The 22,055-nt window shown below is 47.4% G+C and overlaps 1 protein-coding gene across 4 annotated transcripts in view; it reads right to left on the bottom strand.

The window, feature by feature from the left end:
- The window catches only part of LOC125451703 (dual specificity calcium/calmodulin-dependent 3',5'-cyclic nucleotide phosphodiesterase 1A-like), a 793,424-nt gene that overhangs the window by 139,722 nt on the left and 631,647 nt on the right, over positions 1-22,055 (bottom strand). For all 4 annotated transcript variants that reach the window (XM_059645774.1, XM_059645776.1, XM_059645775.1 and 1 more), the window contains 2 exons: positions 18,675-18,741; positions 11,057-11,173 (listed from right to left, as the gene is read on the bottom strand). In XM_059645774.1, the coding sequence (XP_059501757.1) occupies positions 11,057-11,173; positions 18,675-18,741 (184 nt within the window). The remainder of the gene's footprint in view (positions 1-11,056; positions 11,174-18,674; positions 18,742-22,055) is intronic.

Genomic DNA, 22,055 nt, shown 5'->3' with positions numbered 1-22,055 from the left:
ACTGTTCTCACCATAGACTCTGACCGCTCTGTCCACGCTCATCAGCAGTGTTCCAGTGAAGTTCAATGGAAGTATGAGGAACAGCATTTGACAGTCACTGGATTCAATATTTGAGTTCAACAGCTTTGGATCATAACTTCTACCTCATCTAGGCGTTTTCTCTGTCCCTCCTTTCTTTTCTTTAATGCTGGTTTGTTCATTTATTTACTCCTTTCAGTGACAGTTAGATGACTGCTATTAACTGCGCCTTATCTGGCCACTTTTTTTTTATTACACCCATTATCACTGTTCTTGTTCTTTCCATCATGGAACCTTGTTAATTTCCCCAATCCTCTGACCTACAATCTGCCCTCTATCACCCACTCTCAGTGGCTTAAACGCTCAAACATGTTGATCTTCCATCTATCTAACAAAGGCCAGAGCAGTATTTTTTTTCTAACAGATGCTGTTTCCAACACTAATTATTTTTAAGTCAATTGTTATCCTTGGACATCGAGAGGTAGCACATATGTTGTTGTTGGCAAACCTTGTGAGTTTCTAAAGTTCATGGAACACAGAGGTATACATATAAGATATTGGCAGAAATTATTTAGCTCTTTCCTCGTATAGCATGCAGTGCGGAGCATTGGAAAATCAAAAGGATAGGCATGGCCCTGTGTGACACAGTTATGTCAACATCATACCGGGAGGAAATCAGTGACGCTTCACAGAATAAAGAGAGAATACAGTTAGCCACGGGGTAATGCCACAGCAGTCAACAGGTCAAAGAGGTGCCCACAGTGAGTCAGATATTATGGGGTAACCGATGGCTGCACTTGCAGTCTTGAGACAGGCACAGTCAGTCCTGAAAATCAACTGCAACCAGTCCAGAGATTTCAGGCAATTCAGCGATGGTGTGTCATGGAGACATCAGTCAGGAACCAGGCCATAGTCAGTTGAGCTGGTCAGTCAAGTCAGTCCACGCGATAAATAATGGTCATTCCTGGGTGATCAGGAGGCTTACTGGAGCAGGGTGAACCACAGAGATCTGGAGAAAGTGGGAAATTCAAGTCCGGGATGAGCTCTCTGAGGGGATGGTGACAGTGACAGAGTGTGATACAGATAGTAGAGCATGACTTCATCATGTATAGGAGGGACCAGGATGGATAGGGATTTCAAACAGGTCATGGTAACTGCAGTCTTTGCATGGGATGGTGCAGTGGCAACAGTAGAACGGAATTTCCAAACTCATGGGCCCTGGGTTAAAGTGGAGAGATGAATAGCCTGTTAAGGAGCTCAACCAAAACCAGGAAGATGCTGAAAGGTAATTGGAGCTAGAGGGTCAGCAACACAAAAGATAGAACATAGAACATAGAACAGTACAGCACAGAACAGGCCCTTCAGCCCACGATATGGTGCCGACCATTGATCCTCATGTATGCACCCTCAAATTTCTGTGACCATATGCATGTCCAGCAGTCTCTTGAATGACCCCAATGACCTTGCTTCCACAACTGCTGCTGGCAATGCATTCCATGCTCTCACAACTCTCTGTGTAAAGAACCCGCCTCTGACATCCCCTCTATACTTTCCTCCAACCAGCTTATAACTATGACCCCTCGTGTTAGCCTTTCTGCCCTGGGAAATAGTCTCTGGCTATCAACTCTATCTATGCCTCTCATTATCTTGTATACCTCAATTAGGTCCCCTCTCCTCCTCCTTTTCTCCAATGAAAAGAGTCCGAGCTCAGTCAACCTCTCTTCATAAAATAAGTCCTCCAGTCCAGGCAGCATCCTGGTAAACCTCCTCTGAACCCTCTCCAAAGCATCCACATCTTTCCTATAATAGGGCGACCAGAACTGGACGCAGTATTCCAAGTGCGGTCTAACCAAAGTTTTATAGAGCTGCAACAAGATCTCACGACTCTTAAACTCAATCCCCCTGTTAATGAAAGCCAAAACACCATATGCTTTCTTAACAACCCTGTCCACTTGGGTGGCCATTTTAAGGGATCTATGTATCTGCACGCCAAGATCCCTCTGTTCCTCCACACTGCCAAGAATCCTATCCTCAATCCTGTACTCAGCTTTCAAATTTGACCTTCCAAAATGCATCACCTCGCATTTAACCAGGTTGAACTCCATCTGCCACCTCTCAGCCCATCTCTGCATCCTGTCAATGTCCCGCTGCAGCCTACAACAGCCCTCTATACTGTCAACGACACCTCCGACCTTTGTGTCGCCTGCAAACTTGCTGACCCATCCTTCAATCCCCTCATCCAAGTCATTAATAAAAATTACAAACAGTGGAGGCCCAAGGACAGAGCCCTGTAGAACACCACTCACCACTGACTTCCAGGCAGAATATTTTCCTTCTACTACCACTCGCTGTCCTCTGTTAGCCAGCCAATTCTGTATCCAGGCAGCTAAGTTCCCCTGTATCCCATTCCTCCTGACCTTCTGAATGTGCCTACCCTGGGGAACCGTATCAAATGCCTTGCTGAAGTCCATATACACCACATCCACAGCTCGACCCTCATCAGCTTTTCTAGTCACATCCTCAAAGAACTCGATCAGGTTTGTGAGGCATGACCGGCCCCTCACAAAGCCGTGTTGACTGCATTTAATCAAGCCATGCTCTTCCAGATGGTCATAAATCCTATCCCTCAGAATCCTTTCTAACACCTTGCAGACAACAGACGTGAGACTTACTGGTCTGTAATTGCCGGGGATTTCCCTATTTCCTTTCTTTAAGAGAGGAATTACATTTGCCTGTCTCCAGTCCTCAGGTACGACTCCAGTGGAGAGCGAGGATGCAAAGATCTTCGCAAGTGGCGAAGCAATTGCATTTCTCATTTCCCAAAGCAGCTGAGGACAAATTTGGTCCAGGCCTGGCGACTTGTCAATCTTAATGTTTGACAAAATTTTCAGCACATCCGCTTCCTCTATCTCTATCCATTCCAGCATGCACACCTGCTCTTCAAAGGTTTCATTCACTACAAAGTTCGTTTCTTTCGTAAAGACAGAAGCAAAAAACTTATTTAGGGCTTCCCCTACCTCCTCAGGCTCCACACACAAGTTCCCTATACTATCCCTGATCGGCCCTACTCTTTCTTTGACCATTCTCTTATTCCTCACATAAGAGTAAAATGCCTTTATGTTCTCCCTAATCCGTTCTGCCAAGCCTTTCTCGTGCCCCCTCCTGGCTCTCCTCAGACCATTTTTGAGCTCTTTCCTCACCTGCCTGTAATCCTCTAGAGCTGAGCTTGACCCTAGCTTCCTCCACCTTATGTAAGCTACCTTCTTCCTTTTGATGAGAAGCTCCACCACTTTCGTCATCCAAGGTTCCTTTATCTTACCCCTTCTTGCCTGTCTCAGAGAGACATATTTATTCACCACTCGCAACAACTGTTCCTTAAACAGTCTCCATATGTCTATTGTGCCCTAACCATGGAACAATTGCTCCCAGTCCATGCTTCCTAACTCATGTCTAATCGCGTCATAGTTTCCTCTTCCCCAATTAAATATCCTCCCATTTTGCCTCATCCTCTCCTTCTCCATAGCTATGTAGAATGTGAGGCAGTTATGGTCACTATCACCAAAATGCTCTCCCACCACAAGATCTGATACCTGCCCCGGCTCGTTTCCGAGCACCAAGTCTAGAATGGCTTCTCCCCTCGTCGGCCTGTCAACGTACTGCGTTAGGAAACCCTCCTGAACACACCTTACAAAAACAGCTCCATTCAAATCTTCTGCTCGAAGGAGGTTCCAATCAATATTGGGAAAGTTAAAGTCGCCCATTACAACAACCCTACTACGTCCACACTTTTCCAAAATCTGTCGACCTATGCTTTCTACAATCTCCCTGCTGCTATTGGGGGGCCTGTAGTAAACCCCTAACGAGGTGACTACTCCCTTGCTGTTCCTAATTTCCACCCATACTGACTCAGTAGGCAGATCTTCCTCGACAATGGAAGCTTCTGTAGCTGTGATACCCTCTCTGATTAGTAGTGCTACACCCCCTCCTCTTTTTCCCCCCTCCCTATTCTTTTTAAATGCTCTAAACCCTGGAAGATCCAGCAACCATTCCTGCCCATGAGAAACCCATGTCTCTGTTATGGCCACAACATCATAGCACCAGGTACTGATCCATGCTCTAAGTTCATCACTTTTATTCCTGATACTCCTTGTGTTAAAGCAAACACACTTTAACCGATCCCTTGGTTCCTTCCCAGGAAAATCCTTCCCACTAGCTGGTCTACCTCTTGCTACTGCCTCACCTGCATCAACGCTCACCTCTGGTATACAGCTCAGGTTCCCAACCCCCGCCACACTAGTTTAAACCCTCTCCCAATTGTCTACATATGCAGGATGGAGGGAGCTCATGCATCACAAATAAAGCTTGCAAATTATTCTCACTGAAATAAAGCTGGAACTTTGCCATGTCAGATCAAAAGTCAAATTACAATTAATTACAAGAAATTGCTGACATTTGGAAAGTGGGTGGAGTATGTTACATTTTCCTTCCACGTTCAGACAAAAACTTGTATAATTGGAGTAACCATGCTTCCATTGTTTCAATTATGTCATCCATCTGGCTTCAAATTAGACTTCATCAGCAAGTCTTTACCTTGTCCAAGAGCACACAATAAGAATAATGGCCTCAATTAAACATAGCCATTACATTGTGCATTCTGTTCACTCCCCTGTCATGTCAATTAAGCAAGTGTGATCAGAAAAAGGTGCCTAAAAGCTGTGATCAGAGATAATGGGAACTGCAGACGCTGGAGAATCCGAGATAACAAAGTGTGGAGCTGGATGAACACAGCAGGCCAAGCAGCATCTCAGGAGCACAAAAGCTGACGTTTCGGGCCTAGACCCTTCATCAGAGATGTCTCTGATAGAGGGTCTAGGCCCGAAACGTCAGCTTTTGTGCTCCTGAGATGCTGCTTTGCCTGCTGTGTTCATCCAGCTCCACACTTTGTTATCCTAAAAGCTGTATTTCGCTTTCCATCTCACCAATTTCCGCAGATGCCCCACATTCACGCTCTGAACTGTAAATATGCAAGGACATTGTCTGCAATGTTGAATGGAATCATTTCTTTTAGCGGGGATGGGGTGGGTGGGTGGGGGTGGTCTATCATATTTGCTTTCTGGCAGAATTCTACCCCTTTCATATCGTTTGAAACGTTTGGTCATGTAACGTAGATTTGGATAAGATGACTACTTCAGAGCTCCTTATGGAGGCACGACACTAACTTCCTTGGGGAGCTGCTGTTGCCATACCTTGCGAGGGTACAACATGAGACTTTATTGCAATGGATGTGAGGGCTGAAGAGTTCCTTAAATTAAATAGCGTTAACTATCTGGCTGACCACAGATTATTCACTCGTGCAGCTTCCATAGATAACACACTGCCTGGGGTCTTTGTGGTCTTGCTTCAAATCTGAAGACCATTTAGAAGGAGGCAGCAACTATAACTTCACCAGGAACAAGTCACCTCCAGTAGCTACTGCGTAACCTCTCAGGGAGATGCAACAGGTGAAGATCAACCAGGGATGAGGTGGGCACAGATGAGATCCCAGATGTACAGGCTTTGCTGTCAATTCCTTCAATTTTTTGGAAGATGGTACAGTCACTGCGAAAGGGTGTCTCAGACCATCACTCCCAAACTGGACCCTGTACGCAAAGACTAGATTGAAGTGGCCATCAAGGTTATAGCTGCTCTGAATCTTTATGCTATCAGATCATTCCAAAGACTTTGTGGGATCTCCCATTCCCTGAACATAAATGCATCCAGGTTGTAACTGATGCCATTTTCTCCGCTCAGCATACCCTTCCCTTACGACAAGGAGAGTCAGGCAGCTCATGCTGTGGTGTTCTTCACCAACACTGGATTTCTCAGGTATAGGGCACGATAGGCTACATCTATAGGATGCTTTGAGACGGCTCTAATACCAGAGTGTGTCAAAAGAAAAGGCTCCTGCTCCATCATCAGATCAGATCAAAAGTCAAATTACAATTAAAGACAAGAAATGGCTGACATGCATGGAAAGTGGGCAAATTATGCATGAACACTGATGGCTCTTGCTTATGAGGGAATTTACAGGTCCCAGCTCCTTCCAAGGTCCTCTGGTCATACATGGACAGTCGTTTGGAAACAAGGAGTATCCCCTCCAAGCATGCTGCATGGCATTTTTTCAAAAGTCTCAAACTGACAAATAACACAATTATGACACTGCTCACATTTACACTGGGGCTATATCATGGAACTGACTACAGGCCTCTTAAAGATGAGGTTATGATTTCCAGAGCATTCTGGCAGCACAGAAATGGTATACTGCAACAATGTGGCATACTGTTTTGTTCACAACCAAAGGTAACAAAGTCCTCGATGTAGCTGAAATGAGAATCAACTTTAAACTCCTGGGGGTGAAGATGAGGATGAGGATGAGGATATTGACTGGGAGGATCACTTAAGGCAGCATAGCTGAATTACACATTAGCAACAATGGGGAGGCGGAAAAAAACGGATTGAAACCCACTTCCAGGAAGACTGAGAGATAACAAGGTGTAGAGCTGGATGAACACAGCAGGCCAGGTAGCATCAGAGGAGCAGGAAAACTCACGCTTCTGAAGAACAGCTAGGCCCAAAACGTCAGCCTTCCTGCTCTTCTGAAGCTGCTTGGCCTGCTGTGTTCATCCAGCTCTACACCTTGTTATCTCAGATTCTCCAGCATCTTCAGTTCCCATTATCTCTATCCAGGAAGAATGAGCTGGATTTGAACTTTGTATCATTGTTTAATATTCCACAGGTTATGTGGTAAGCAGCTCCTGCTTCATGCCAAGGACATGTGGCCTTTTATTGTTTTTGCAGCCCTTACATATTAGTGTTATTCATTGGAGGTTTTCTTATCCATCCTCTTGATATCTTTGGGTAATCCCACTTTCAAGTATTTACACTTTACGTTATGGTCAAAAGGATATGTAAAAAGTAAAAGTAAGGTAACGCACTGACATCACATGAAGCTTAGCTTAGCTAACTCTTCAGGCTACCTTCAAGAGTGTCATAGAGAGAGATCTCTCATGATAGCAAGTAGGTTGAAAGGAATTCTGAAGGATCTCCTTTGACCCCTCATGTTTCAGTGCATGCATAGATTGCTAAGTTATCTTGAAATACTTGACTATCCTCTAGAACATTGCTGAAACTGAGCGACAACATATACTGCATTGGTCTGCTACGAAAAGTTGCAAAATGAAAGAGATGGACATGTCTATTCTACATCTCCAAGCCTTGAAGGACAGTGCACTGCCTTGAACATCTGATAGACTGACTGAACCATTCCCTGCAGAGAGGTGTAGAATCATCACTGATTCTGTACTCTTGCTCACAGGGTGCTGTAGGCACCAGGGTGGTGTGAGAGTGGTTTGCAATAGGGTTAACCCTAACCCTATCGCAAGAGTGTGCGCAGCTCAGCCCCTAGTACAGTCCCTGCACACTGACATTAGTCTCAGCTTTGTTCACACTAAAGTGCAATGTTTTTAGGTCATCAATGTCATGGTTCGAGGAAGCCAGATGCAATATGTAGTCAGGAATTGAGTGCTTAAGAGAAATTGACAAATCTTACTCATTATACCTTCCTTCACTGTTGGGATGACTCATCCGCCTCATGGGTCCAATATAATCAGGTCCCAAGGAAAAAATACACCAGAGCAGATATTTAGCAAAGCAAAAAAAGACATATTTTAAGAAGTGAAAGATTATTTACAATGATGATTCACTAGTGCTACCTATATACACTAAGTAAGGATTTCATCCACTGCCTCCCGTTATGTCGAAGCACAATCCCAAATTTTGTCACTGGGTTGGAGGGGAGCCTGCTCAATGTTGTCTCTTTTGGCCTGGAAGATTTGTGCAGTTGTCCTGGGTGCTTTTGGGGCCAGAGGACCGAGGGGTGCTGACAATGCCCTCCTTGACTGGAAATTCTTGAGGCTTTGTGATCACAGGGAAAGGGGGTCATCACTGGAGTGTCCTGAAAAGCAGCTTCAAGGTTCATGTGTGATTTCTCCTCACTATGGGTGTCTGCAACAAACTGTCTACCTGAGTGAAAGAGACACCTAGAGTACGGTGAAGGTCGCCTGTCCGCGATTAACCTGTCATTGATGTTGAGGGATCTAAGGCTGGAGTGAACATGATCCAGCAGACCAAGGGTGCTGTCCTGGCTCTTTATAGAGTAGCTAGAGCCAGCACAGTGCAGGTAATGTTGGTGCACTCCTCCATCCTTCACCCCAGCTGACTGAGTACTTCTGGCCAGCCTGCCTACTGTTTTGTGCCTGTCTGTCCATTTTGACAAAATCATTAATGGCCAAAACTTTGGGGCTGAGTAAGTGCTTTGTCTTACTGGGAGTCAGCGACCTTGGACATTTCTTCATTGCACAAGCGTGTCAGTTGTATGCCCACCAAAGTGTGCTGCTGAGACAGAATCCTGCCGTGAGATGAAAATCTCTAGCCTGGTGAAGAGTCCAGGCAAAAACCTTTGTTGGTGCTTCATCTGAGGTTTCAATTGTTTGATCCTCAGAGGTGAAGGTGTGGCTGAGGATCTCCAGCACCGGTCTCTTCTGGTGGTTTGTCGGATACCATCTGGGTATTAGTTGTCTAAAGGGGATAAAGGCTGCATAGATTAAGAATGCGTTACTATTGGTGTTAATGGCGGGGGGGGGGGGAATGCAGCGCTGCACAATGAAGATTGGTTGAGGTCACCCAATTCCCCAGGAGTGGGCACACCTTCTCTGGATATTGTGAGAATCCTCCTCTCACGTGGAGTGAGGGCTCTGCTTTCAGTACTGGACCTTACAACCTCATTGTGGCAATGAAACATGGGGATGAAAGAGTAGTCAGCGGTGATGTATGAGGAGGAAGGGTGGTCCAGGGTCTCCAGGAAGTGAGCGGAAAGAGCAGAGGGCAGGAAGAGTTAGCAGATTGAGGGGAGGGGAGGTGGGCCACAGCTATTGAGTGAATAAGAAGTGCAATGTAACACAGGTCACTGATTTATTATGAACCATCACCCGCCCTCAAAATACCTATATTTAATTATCTCTCAGCCTTTTTTTATTCTAAGAAATCAATCATAACTTTTTCAATTTATCTGCATAAAATCCAATCTATCTACATCATAACATTCCTCATCGCTGAAATCATTCTCACAAATCTTTTTTGCACCAACTCCAACTCCTTCGAATCCTTCCTTAGCTGCAAAGCCTAATAAAATGGACAATAGTGAGTCAACAGCCTGTGTTGCATCACTCCTGGTTTTAGTTTCTTACATTTATTTTAATGAGGTTTAAGGTTGTCTCGTCTCTGGTGTATCAGCACAGAATTTTACCAGAATTGTGCCTACTTTAAGGCATAATGAAAATTCACACTGCTATTTAGATTGCACTTTAAATTCAAAGAACTTTAAATGAAGAGTGATAACGAAGTGTGGAGCTGGATGGACACAGCAGGTCAAGCAGCATCTAGAAGCACAAAAGCTGACGTTTCAGGCCTAGACCCTTCATCAGCAAAGATATTGGTATTCTATGATGAGGTACTACACTTTAAAGGTGCCTCTCCACAGCATCCAAAATGCCCTAAAAAAACTCCCGGGACCTCATGTACCATTTTTGGAGCAGACTTGTATCCTATAGCACTCTCTCAGCTATTAGTTCAAACCTGCCAACAGGAACATCTGCTAATGACATTCAGGCAGTTTTGTGGATCTGATATTTTCAAAAACCCACCAGAAATGCCTTGTTTCACCACTTACTATCCTTCCATCATTAGATCAGAAATGGGGATGTTTGCTGAAAATTGCAGAAGCATCAGCACCATTCACCATTCCTCAAATACAGAAACAGACAAATATGGCAAGATGTGGACAAGATTACGCTCGGGATGAGAAGCAGCACATAATATTTGTGCCACACGAATGCTAGGAAATGATCATCTACGCTTCCTTGAACCATGACATTTCTCTTTGATATTGAGCAGCAACAACACCATCAATAACCGGGGTGGGGGGGCGGGGGGGACCACCAGTGACCGAGAAGCATACCTAAGCAGCCACATAAATATAATGTCCACAACAGCTGGGCAGAGACTGAATATCATGTATCCATTACCACACACCTGGATTCTCCAAACTCTTTTCATTATCCACAAGGCACCATTTAAGACTTGAAGGAATAACTTCTACTTGTTTGGATGAACACATCTCCAAGAAAATGCAAGATTAGATTACCTACAGTGTGTTCAAAACATCCAAGGCAACACAGCCTGCTCGATGATAGCCTATTCATCACCTGAAATGTTCATTCCCTCCATTACCTTCGCAACACGCCTGCAGCATGAGCTATCTACAAGATGCACAGCAGTAAGCTGCTAAGGTTTCTTTGGCAGTCCCTTCCAAATATAGTACCTCTATTAGCTACGGCAAGGACAGTATTGTAATACTACTTCCTGGAACAGATCAATCGCTAGTGCTTCCTCATTACTTTCAGTTTAACAGCACTGAGGGAGCACACACAACACATCGACGACAGTGCTTCAAGACAGCGGTTTTTAAACAGCCATTAGGGTTGTGCAATAAACGATGGCCTTAGCAATGATGTTCGCAACCGATGTACCAATAAATTAGAAAAAAAGATAGCGTCAGTACTAGCTCATAAAAACCACAGAGTTGCAGCATGAATATTAATTATGCCTTATCTCCAGAGACTTTTTCTAAACATTCACTGAAGTCATGGCTGATGATCAGGAGAACTCAGTGGAGATTCACTCTGCATGCTTTTAAAATGGAGAGTGAATTATGTCTGCACAGCTTTATCCAGCTATCTGCTGCTTTCCACCCTCATTTCATTTGAAGACTGCACTCAGCCTTGATATCCTGCCTGCAATACCACAATATTTATATGGTATTATGCATATTTTCAAATGCAGCAATGGATGAATTGGGTTTCAAAATCGTGGGCATTTAAAACATTTAGTCATGTGTGAAATTGATTGCATATTCAAACAGACTGAAAAGTCAACCACTAACCTTGAAACGACTGATGAGGTCATATCTGGTGAATAGATCATAGACAATGAATTTGAGTGCATGTTCTCCACTGGCTTCATTCAGTGCAAAAACATTGAAGGTCCATTTATCTACATTCTGCAAAACAAAGTACAAGAGGATGCTTCCTATGACTGACTGTCTTCTATCATTCGTTAACACATTTTCCATTTTTCACCTTTGCTTAGGATCTCATTGCCAGTCCTACCACTGATTTTCACATGGTGGTTTAGTAGTTCCTCACCATGCATTCAGTCCCTTACTAAAGGTATATCAATGAACAACTTTAGCTATCCACCAGATATCTGATGTTCCTAATGAACTTTTAAATAAATGTAATGATGGATGGAGTCTTGAACTGGAAAGTGGCTGGTGAACTAAACTGTATTAATGGGCAAAAAATTTGATCTCGATGTTAGGATGACAGTCTGCAATTAAGTCTTGGAACCTCTGAATCAGGAGACCCAGGTTCAAGTCCAATCTGCTCCAGATGTGTCTCATAACATTTCTGAACAGGTTGTTTGGGAAAAAATACATACCAAAATCAAGGGTGGCAAGGTGGCTCAGTGGGTAGCACCGCTGCCTCACTGCGCCAGGCACCCAGGTTCGATTCCACCCTCAGGCGACTGTCTGTGTAGAGTTTGCACATTCTCCCTGTGTCTGTGTGGGTTTCCTCCGGGTGCTCTGATTCCCTCGCACAGTCCAAAGATGTGCAGGTTAGGTGGATCGGCCATGTTAAATTGTCAGTGGTGTTCAGGGAGGAGTAGATTAGGTGGGTTATCGGGGAATGGGTCTGGGTGAGATGGTCAGTGTGGACTTGTTGGGCCGAAGGGCCTGTTTCCATACTGTAGGGATTCTATGACCTTTGAAGTTAGGTTAAGCTTCTCAAGAGCATGTATCAGGAAGATTATTTGCATCTTCTGAATTAAGTTCTCCCTAAGTAAACATAGAACATAGAACATAGAAAACTACAGCACAGGACAGGCCGTTCGGCCCACAATGTTGTGCCGTAGAATATTCCTAATCCAAAAATAAAATAAGCTAACCTACATTCCCCTCAATTCACTGCTGTCCATGTGAATGTCCAGCAGTCGCTTAAATGTCACTAATGACTCAGCTTCCATGACTACCACTGGCAAAGTATTCCATGCGCTCACAACTTTCTGGGTGAAGAACCTCCCTTCGACGTCTCCTATATACCTTCCTCCTAACACCTAAAAACTATGACCCCTCGTGGCAGTCAATCCTGCCCTGGGGAAAAGTCTCTGGCTATCGACTCTATCCATGCCTCTCATTACCTTGTACACCTCGATCAGGTCACCTTTCTTCCTCCTTCTCTCCAGAGAGAAAAGTCGGAGATCAGTCAACCTCTCCTCATAAGACAAGCCCTGCGGTCCAGGCAGCATCCTGGTAAACCTCCTTTGCACCCTCTCCAAAGCCTCCACATCTTTCCTATAATAGGGCGACCAGAACTGGATACAATATTCCAAGTGTGGTCTCACCAGGGTTTTGTAGAGCTGCAGCATAACCTCGCGGCTCTTAAACTTGATCCCCCTGTTAATGAAAGCCAAAACACCACATGCTTTCTTAACAACCTTATCCAACTGGGTGGCAACTTTGAGGGAACTATGCACTTGACCACCAAGATCCCGCTGTTCCTCCACACTGCCGAGAATCCTGCCTTTAATCCTATATTCAGCATTTAAGTTCGACCTTTCAAAATGCATCACTTGGCATTTTTCCAGGTTGAACTCCATCTGCTATTTCTCAGCCCAGCTCCATCTGCTATTTCTCAACCCAGCATTCTGTCAATGTCTTGCTGAAGCCTGCAATAGCCTTCGATACTATCAACAGCACCTCCAACCTTTGTGTCATCAGCAAACATACTAACCCACCCCTCAACATCCTCATCCAAGTCATTTATAAAAACTACAAAGAGCAGAGGCCCAAGAACAGAGCCCTGTGGGACACCACTCAGCACTGACCTCCACGCAGAATACTTACCATCTACAACCACTCTCTGCCTCCTGTCAGCCAGCCAATTCTGAATCCAGACAGCCAAATCTCCCTGTATCCCATACCTCCTGACTTTATGAATGAGCCTGCCATGGGGAACCTCATCAAATGCCTTGCTGAAGTCCATGTACACTGCATCCACTGCTCGACCCTCGTCAACCTGTCTCGTGACTTCCTCAAAGAACTCAATAAGATTTGTAAGGCATGACCTGCCCCTCACAAAGCCATGCTGACTCCCTTTAATCATGCTATGCTTTTCCAAATAGTCATAAATCCTATCCCTCAGAATTCTTTCCAAAACCTTGCTGACCACAGACGTAAGACTGACTGGTCTGTAATTTCCAGGGATTTCCCTATTCCCTTTCTTGAAAAGAGGAACAACATTTGCCTCCCTCCAATCTTCCGGTACGACTCCCGTGGAGAGTGAGGAAGAAAAGTAAATCATTTCAATTTCAGGCTGCATATAAGAACTGCAATGCACTTTCTGGACTTTGGAATGTCCTCTTTGAAAAGAGATTGTCTATGCTAATGGCATGACTGACATCAAATGTTGCAGAGGCCCAGGGAATAACCGAGAGAGCCAGCTAGCATGTGATGGGCACAGTTCAAGGATGTTGGCTATGGTTAAGGGTCTGTCTGGTTAGGCGTGCAAGTCAGCCCAGGGAAGGCAGATGGGCTGACCAGCAAAGGGTGACAGGAGTAGAATGTTTCATAGCAGGCATCCACTCTGAGAGGACAAGAGACGTTCCTGGCTCACCGTCAGTGAATGCCTGTTTTTGGCTGCCCGGTTAAGTACACCTGCGGGCATTTCACCCAAAAGTAACGGGCAGAGGTGCTGGCTTCCCCAGGGCTCACCATGCATTTCCGAAAATGTGTGGAATAAGCTGAGATTTGCAAAATCACAAGGGAAAGAGATACTTTACCCACACCCTTGAGCAGAAGTGACACTCATACCCCTACTGCAAATCCTAAACTACATAACCCAAGATTCATCCCATTGATTCTTTTTTCTTAATTAAAATTTTCTTTAAAATACATGAATAGAATCCTCTTTGTTTTAGATTCACTTGTTTAATATGTTTCCTCCTTTTATTATAAATCTGGTTAGTTAACTTGTAATCTTATCTTTTAAAACCACAAAATTTTCCTGATAAATACCGAGTCAAAGTAATTATTGAATATTTCTGCCATTTAATATTTCTCCTGTTAAATGTGATTTTATCCCCAGTGCCCATCTTTCCCTTTATTACATGTGGCTTCAGAACAAGTTATGAATTGTTTCTTGATAACTAAAATGAATTATTCTCCTTTGCATTTCTACCTGCCCTGAGCCATCTTTCCTAGATGCTTCATATTCATCCTTGTCATGCTTTCTGTTGCATGATGATCCACATACCCTCAATTCTTCTCTTGTTTCTTTATTCAGCATGATGTTTCATTGATGCAAAGACTATTTTTCCTACTCTAAGTTTATTTCTAACCATCTATGTTGTTTTCTGTTTTATACTTATTCGTTATTTATTCACTGACCACAGATGTTCTCCCTTACTTCAGTCTGATCTGTGTCTCTTTTTACCAGTTTTACTTCTGTTTTAGGTTAATTTCACATCATGCATAAACTCCTCCTCATCATACTAGAATAGTCCTATCCTTACTTAACTTTCCACGAGGGCATTGCACCCACTTGAGTTTAAATGGAGCACATCCCAGCATAGTTGCAGCCCATCTGAACAACACAAATCCATACAGTTCTAGGATTAATGCAGTGGAATCCCTCTCTCCTTTCCCCCACCCGTGCCCCCATCACCCCTCCCCCCCACCAAACCCCCCACCAGCCCTTGAGCCATGTATTTAGTTTCCTTAACAAAAACCAAAAGAACTGCGGATGCTGTAAATCAGAATCAAAAACAAACTTGCTGGAAATGCTCAGCAGGTCTGGCAGCATCTGTGGAGGACCTTTCCTCAGAACTGATGGTGGCTGGGAAAACATCAGTTTATATGCAGAAAATAGGGAGGTGGGTGGGGTTGGAAGTAAATGATAGGATAGAGCCTAAAGAGAGAGAAAGACAGTTGGACAGACAAAGGAGTTGCTAATGATCAGGCTGGGGGGGGGGTGAATAACTGTTAATGGGGACTGTTAGTGACTAAAAACAGGAGGTGTGTAGGGGCAGGCTGTGTGATAACAAGGCCTGGTGTGTGGGGTGGGGGGCTGGGACATGGGGGAGTTTAGGCCCTAAAATGATTGAACTCAATATTGAGTCCAGAGGGCTGTAGGGATCCCAAGTGGAAAATGAGGTGTTGTTCCTCCAGCTTGCGTTGGGCTTCACTGGAACACTGTAGCAAGCCGGAGACAGAGATGTTGACCAGGGAGCAAGGTGGTTCATTAAAGTGGCAGGCAATAGGTAGTTTTGGGGTCTTTTTTGCAAGCAGAGCGTGTTGTTAGTCACTAACAGTCTCTATTAACAACTTCTCACCCTCCCAGCCTGATCGTTAGCAACTCCTTTGTCTGTCCAACTGTCTCTCTCTCTCTCTTTGGGCTCTATCCTATTTTTTACTCCCTACCCCACCCACTTGCCCATTTTCTGCATGTAAACTGACATTTTCCCAGCCACAGAGATAATGGGAACTGCAGATGCTGGAGAATTCCAAGATAAAATGTGAGGCTGGATGAACACAGCAGGCCAAGCAGCATCTCAGGAGCACAAAAGCTGACGTTTCGGGCCTAGACCCTTCATCAGAGAGGGGGATGGGGAGTGGGAACTGGAATAAATAGGGAGAGAGTGGGAGGCGGATCGAAGATGGAGAGTAAAGAAGATAGGTGGGGAGAGTATAGGTGGGGAGGTAGGGCGGGGATAGGTCAGTCCAGGGAAGACGGACAGGTCAAGGAGGTGGGATGAGGTTAGTAGGTAGATGGGGGTGCGGCTTGGGGTGGGAGGAAGGGAAGGGTGAGAGGAAGAACAGGTTAGGGAGGCAGAGACAGGTTGGACTGGTTTTGGGATGCAGTGGGTGGGGGGGGGAAGAGCTGGGCTGGTTGTGTGGTGCAGTGGGGGGAGGGGACGAACTGGGCTGGTTTAGGGATGCAGTGGGGGAAGGGGAGATTTTGAAACTGGTGAAGTCCACATTGATACCATTAGGCTGCAGGGTTCCCAGGCGGAATATGAGTTGCTGTTCCTGCAGCCTTCGGGTGGCATCATTGTGGCACTGCAGGAGGCCCATGATGGACATGTCATCTAGAGAATGGGAGGGGGAGTGGAAATGGTTTGCGACTGGGAGGTACAGTTGTTTGTTGCGAACTGAGCGGAGGTGTTCTGCAAAGCGGTCTCCAAGCCTCCGCTTGGTTTCTCCAATGTAGAGGAAGCCACACCGGGTACAGTGGATGCAGTATACCACATTGGCAGATGTGCAGGTGAACCTCTGCTTAATGTGGAATGTCATCTTGGGGCCTGGGATAGGGGTGAGGGAGGAGGTGTGGGGGCAAGTGTAGCATTTCCTGCGGTTGCAGGGGAAGGTGCCGGGTGTGGTGGGGTTGGAGGGCAGTGTGGAGCTCCCACACCTCCTCCCTCACCCCTATCCCAGGCCCCAAGATGACATTCCACATTAAGCAGAGGTTCACCTGCACATCTGCCAATGTGGTATACTGCATCCACTGTACCCGGTGTGGCTTCCTCTACAGCATTTCCTGCGGTTGCAGGGGAAGGTGCCGGGTGTGGTGGGGTTGGAGGGCAGTGTGGAGCTCCCACACCTCCTCCCTCACCCCTATCCCAGGCCCCAAGATGACATTCCACATTAAGCAGAGGTTCACCTGCACATCTGCCAATGTGGTATACTGCATCCACTGTACCCGGTGTGGCTTCCTCTACATTGGAGAAACCAAGCGGAGGCTTGGAGACCGCTTTGCAGAACACCTCCGCTCAGTTCGCAACAAACAACTGCACCTCCCAGTCGCAAACCATTTCCACTCCCCCTCCCATTCTCTAGATGACATGTCCATCATGGGCCTCCTGCACTGCCACAATGATGCCACCCGAAGGTTGCAGGAACAGCAACTCATATTCCGCCTGGGAACCCTGCAGCCTAATGGTATCAATGTGGACTTCACCAGTTTCAAAATCTCCCCTTCCCCCACTGCATCCCTAAACCAGCCCAGTTCGTCCCCTCCCCCCACTGCACCACACAACCAGCCCAGCTCTTCCCCCCCACCCACTGCATCCCAAAACCAGTCCAACCTGTCTCTGCCTCCCTAACCTGTTCTTCCTCTCACCCTTCCCTTCCTCCCACCCCAAGCCGCACCCCCATCTACCTACTAACCTCATCCCACCTCCTTGACCTGTCCGTCTTCCCTGGACTGACCTATCCCCTCCCTACTTCCCCACCTATACTCTCCCCACCTATCTTCTTTACTCTCCATCTTCGATCCGCCTCCCACTCTCTCCCTATTTATTCCAGTTCCCACTCCCCATCCCCCTCTCTGATGAAGGGTCTAGGCCCGAAACGTCAGCTTTTGTGCTCCTGAGATGCTGCTTGGCCTGCTGTGTTCATCCAGCCTCACATTTTATCTTGGAATTCTCCAGCATCTGCAGTTCCCATTGTCTCTGTGGCTGGGAAAATGTCAGTTTACATGCAGAAAATGGGCAAGTGGGTGGGGTAGGGAGTAAAAAATAGGATAGAGCCCAAAGAGAGAGAGAGAGACAGTTGGACAGACAAAGGAGTTGCTAACGATCAGGCTGGGAGGGTGAGAAGTTGTTTTCCCAGCCACCATCAGTTCTGAGGAAGGGTCACCAGACCCGAAACATTTACTCTGTTTTCTCCCACTCAGAGGCTGCCAGGCCTGCTGAGCTTTTCCAGCAAATTCTGATTTTGTTTAGTTTCCTTATCTGTCTCCCTCTCTGTGCCAATTTGCACATGGTTTCGACAGTAACCCAGAGATTATTTCCTTCAAGTCAATTTATTAACCATTTCCCATGACCATGCAGTCAAAATGACCCATTTAGTATGCTCCCCACACTTTTGAACATTTGTAGTTTTGTTAATCACATGACCAAAGATGCAACGTCTCTCCTTCGGGTTTTTTTTTCAGATACTCACCAAAAATAAATGCAAGCACTCAAAATCTAGACAAGTTTGGTGCCAATAATCTGACATCTAGATCAAAACTCAGAGTTTAACTTGCATTTATTCATTGGCTTTCAGAAGCACAATTATGATCAGCACTCTTTTTAGATACTGGCGCAATCAGTCAAAATTGGCATAACTTTGACATCAACTTTCACGTGAAAATAAAATTTATCTGTTTGAAATATTGAGTCAATTTCACAAGTTCAGCTTCCAGCTTCTGGCTGCTTTCAACTGAATGTGCATTTCAAACATCAGGCTCAAAGGTCAATTCACACAACTTGCATTCATTCGAAAGTTCCAATTAAATCTCATAAGGACAGAGTTAAATGCACGAAATGAATTTTTTTTAAACTTCAGTCCATATTTCTGTGATCTGCCTTTATGTCAAACAGTACAAAATCACTGACACAAGGCTGACATTTCTCTCATAATAGCTTGAAAGAATGAGACTGTCAAAAGTCAAAAATACCTTTAATACATCGATGACTGAAGGAGGATAACTTAGTCCAACCATATTTGATGTTCGCCTGTACATTCTGTTTAGAAACAGTTCAGAAAAGAAACAGAATTAAGAATCAGTCGCATTTGTCAGTCAGTCAACATGTTTGTCAATTGATGCAAAATTACACTTCGAGCCTTTGATCAGGATGGAATTTTATAAAGACTAAACAAATATTAATCTTTGGCTGTACTGCTCAATAAAACATTGTCTTTCAGCAAAATCAATTGTAATGAAAAGGAAGCAGATAGCACAGCAAAATACAGAGATAACGATGGAATGTGAAGACAGAAAACTGAGATTTTATATTCGTAATGGGAGAATATAGATCAGCAAAGCTAAAATCTTTTACACTTTGCTGTGCATCCATCTTAGAGTTGAAGAGATGGACAGCGCAGAAACAGACTCAACAGTCCAACTTGTACATGCCAACCAGAAATCCTAAATTATCCAGCCCCAATTGGCCCATAGCCCTCTAACCCCTTCCTATTCCTATACCCATCCAGATGCCTGATAAATGCTATAATGATACCAGCCTCCACCAGCTCCTCTCCTGAAGCGATAATGACTGTGCATGGGCCTGAGTAACAGCAGTGGATCAAGACTGGGCCAGTTTGCCATTAACAACAGGAACAGTGAGGCAGTGACGGTGAGAGTGGGGACAGGGAGGCAGTGACGGTGAGGCAGTGACAGTGAGAGCGGGGACAGGGAGGCAGTGACAGTGAGGCAGTGATGGTGAGAGCGGGGACGGTGAGGCAGTGACGGTGAGAGTGGGGACGGTGAGGCAGTGACAGTGAGAGTGGGGACGGTGAGGCAGTGACGGTGAGAGTGGGGACGGTGAGGCAGTGACAGTGAGAGTGGGGACAGGGAGGCAGTGACGGTGAGAGTGGGGACGGTGAGGCAGTGACGGTGAGAGTGGGGACAGGGAGGCAGTGACGGTGAGAGTGGGACGGTGAGGTAGTGACGGTGAGAGCGGGGATGGTGAGGCAGTGACGGTGAGAGTGGGGATGGTGAGGCAGTGACGGTGAGAGTGGGGACGGTGAGGCAGTGACAGTGAGAGTGGGGACAGGGAGGCAGTGACGGTGAGAGTGGGGACAGGGAGGCAGTGACAGTGAGAGTGGGGACAGGGAGGCAGTGACGGTGAGAGTGGGACGGTGAGGCAGTGACGGTGAGAGTGGGGATGGTGAGGCAGTGACGGTGAGAGTGGGGACGGTGAGGCAGTGACGGTGAGAGTGGGACGGTGAGGCACTGACAGTGAGAGTGGGACGGTGAGGCAGTGACGGTGAGAGCGGGGATGGTGAGGCAGTGACGGTGAGAGTGGGGACGGTGAGGCCGTGACAGTGAGAGTGGGGACGGTGAGGCAGTGACAGTGAGAGCGGGGATGGTGAGGCAGTGACGGCGAGAGTGGGACGGTGAGGCACTGACAGTGAGAGTGGGACGGTGAGGCAGTGACGGTGAGAGCGGGGATGGTGAGACAGTGACGGTGAGAGTGGGGACGGTGAGGCAGTGACGGTGAGAGTGGGACGGTGAGGCAGTGACAGTGAGAGCAGGGATGGTGAGGCACTGACAGTGAGAGTGGGACGGTGAGGCAGTGACAGTGAGAGCAGGGATGGTGAGGCAGTGACGGTGAGAGTGGGGACGGTGAGGCAGTGACGGTGAGAGTGGGGACGGTGAGGCAGTGACAGTGAGAGTGGGGACAGGGAGGCAGTGACGGTGAGAGTGGGGACGGTGAGGCAGTGACGGTGAGAGTGGGGACAGGGAGGCAGTGACGGTGAGAGTGGGACGGTGAGGCAGTGACGGTGAGAGTGGGGATGGTGAGGCAGTGACGGTGAGAGTGGGGATGGTGAGGCAGTGACGGTGAGAGTGGGGACGGTGAGGCAGTGACAGTGAGAGTGGGGACAGGGAGGCAGTGACGGTGAGAGTGGGGACAGGGAGGCAGTGACAGTGAGAGTGGGGACAGGGAGGCAGTGACGGTGAGAGTGGGACGGTGAGGCAGTGACGGTGAGAGTGGGGGCGGTGAGGCAGTGACGGTGAGAGTGGGACGGTGAGGCACTGACAGTGAGAGTGGGACGGTGAGGCAGTGACGGTGAGAGCGGGGATGGTGAGGCAGTGACGGTGAGAGTGGGGACGGTGAGGCCGTGACAGTGAGAGTGGGGACGGTGAGGCAGTGACAGTGAGAGCGGGGATGGTGAGGCAGTGACGGCGAGAGTGGGGACGGTGAGGCAGTGACAGTGAGAGTGGGACGGTGAGGCACTGACAGTGAGAGTGGGACGGTGAGGCAGTGACGGTGAGAGCGGGGATGGTGAGACAGTGACGGTGAGAGTGGAACGGTGAGGCAGTGACAGTGAGAGCAGGGATGGTGAGGCACTGACAGTGAGAGTGGGACGGTGAGGCAGTGACAGTGAGAGCAGGGATGGTGAGGCAGTGACGGTGAGAGTGGGGACGGTGAGGCAGTGACAGTGAGAGCGGGGACGGTGAGGCAGTGACGGTGAGAGCGGGGATGGTGAGACAGTGACGGTGAGAGTGGGACGGTGAGGCAGTGACAGTGAGAGCAGGGATGGTGAGGCACTGACAGTGAGAGTGGGACGGTGAGGCACTGACAGTGAGAGTGGGACGATGAGGCAGTGACGGTGAGAGCGGGGATGGTGAGACAGTGACGGTGAGAGTGGGGACGGTGAGGCAGTGATGGTGAGAGTGGGACGGTGAGGCAGTGACAGTGAGAGCAGGGATGGTGAGGCACTGACAGTGAGAGTGGGACGGTGAGGCAGTGACAGTGAGAGCAGGGATGGTGAGGCAGTGACGGTGAGAGTGGAGACGGTGAGGCAGTGACGGTGAGAGTGGGGACGGTGAGGCAGTGACAGTGAGAGTGGGGACAGGGAGGCAGTGACGGTGAGAGTGGGGACGGTGAGGCAGTGACGGTGAGAGTGGGGACAGGGAGGCAGTGACGGTGAGAGTGGGACGGTGAGGCAGTGACGGTGAGAGCGGGGATGGTGAGGCAGTGACGGTGAGAGTGGGGATGGTGAGGCAGTGACGGTGAGAGTGGGGACGGTGAGGCAGTGACAGTGAGAGTGGGGACAGGGAGGCAGTGACGGTGAGAGTGGGGACAGGGAGGCAGTGACAGTGAGAGTGGGGACAGGGAGGCAGTGACGGTGAGAGTGGGACGGTGAGGCAGTGACGGTGAGAGCGGGGGCGGTGAGGCAGTGACGGTGAGAGTGGGACGGTGAGGCACTGACAGTGAGAGTGGGACGGTGAGGCAGTGACGGTGAGAGCGGGGATGGTGAGGCAGTGACGTTGAGAGTGGGGACGGTGAGGCCGTGACAGTGTGAGTGGGGACGGTGAGGCAGTGACAGT

Source organism: Stegostoma tigrinum, chromosome 5 (assembly GCF_030684315.1).
Source record: "Stegostoma tigrinum isolate sSteTig4 chromosome 5, sSteTig4.hap1, whole genome shotgun sequence".
Lineage (NCBI taxonomy): Eukaryota > Metazoa > Chordata > Chondrichthyes > Orectolobiformes > Stegostomatidae > Stegostoma > Stegostoma tigrinum.
Note: the sequence above shows the minus strand (reverse complement) of the source record. Positions and strands in the feature narration are given on the sequence as shown.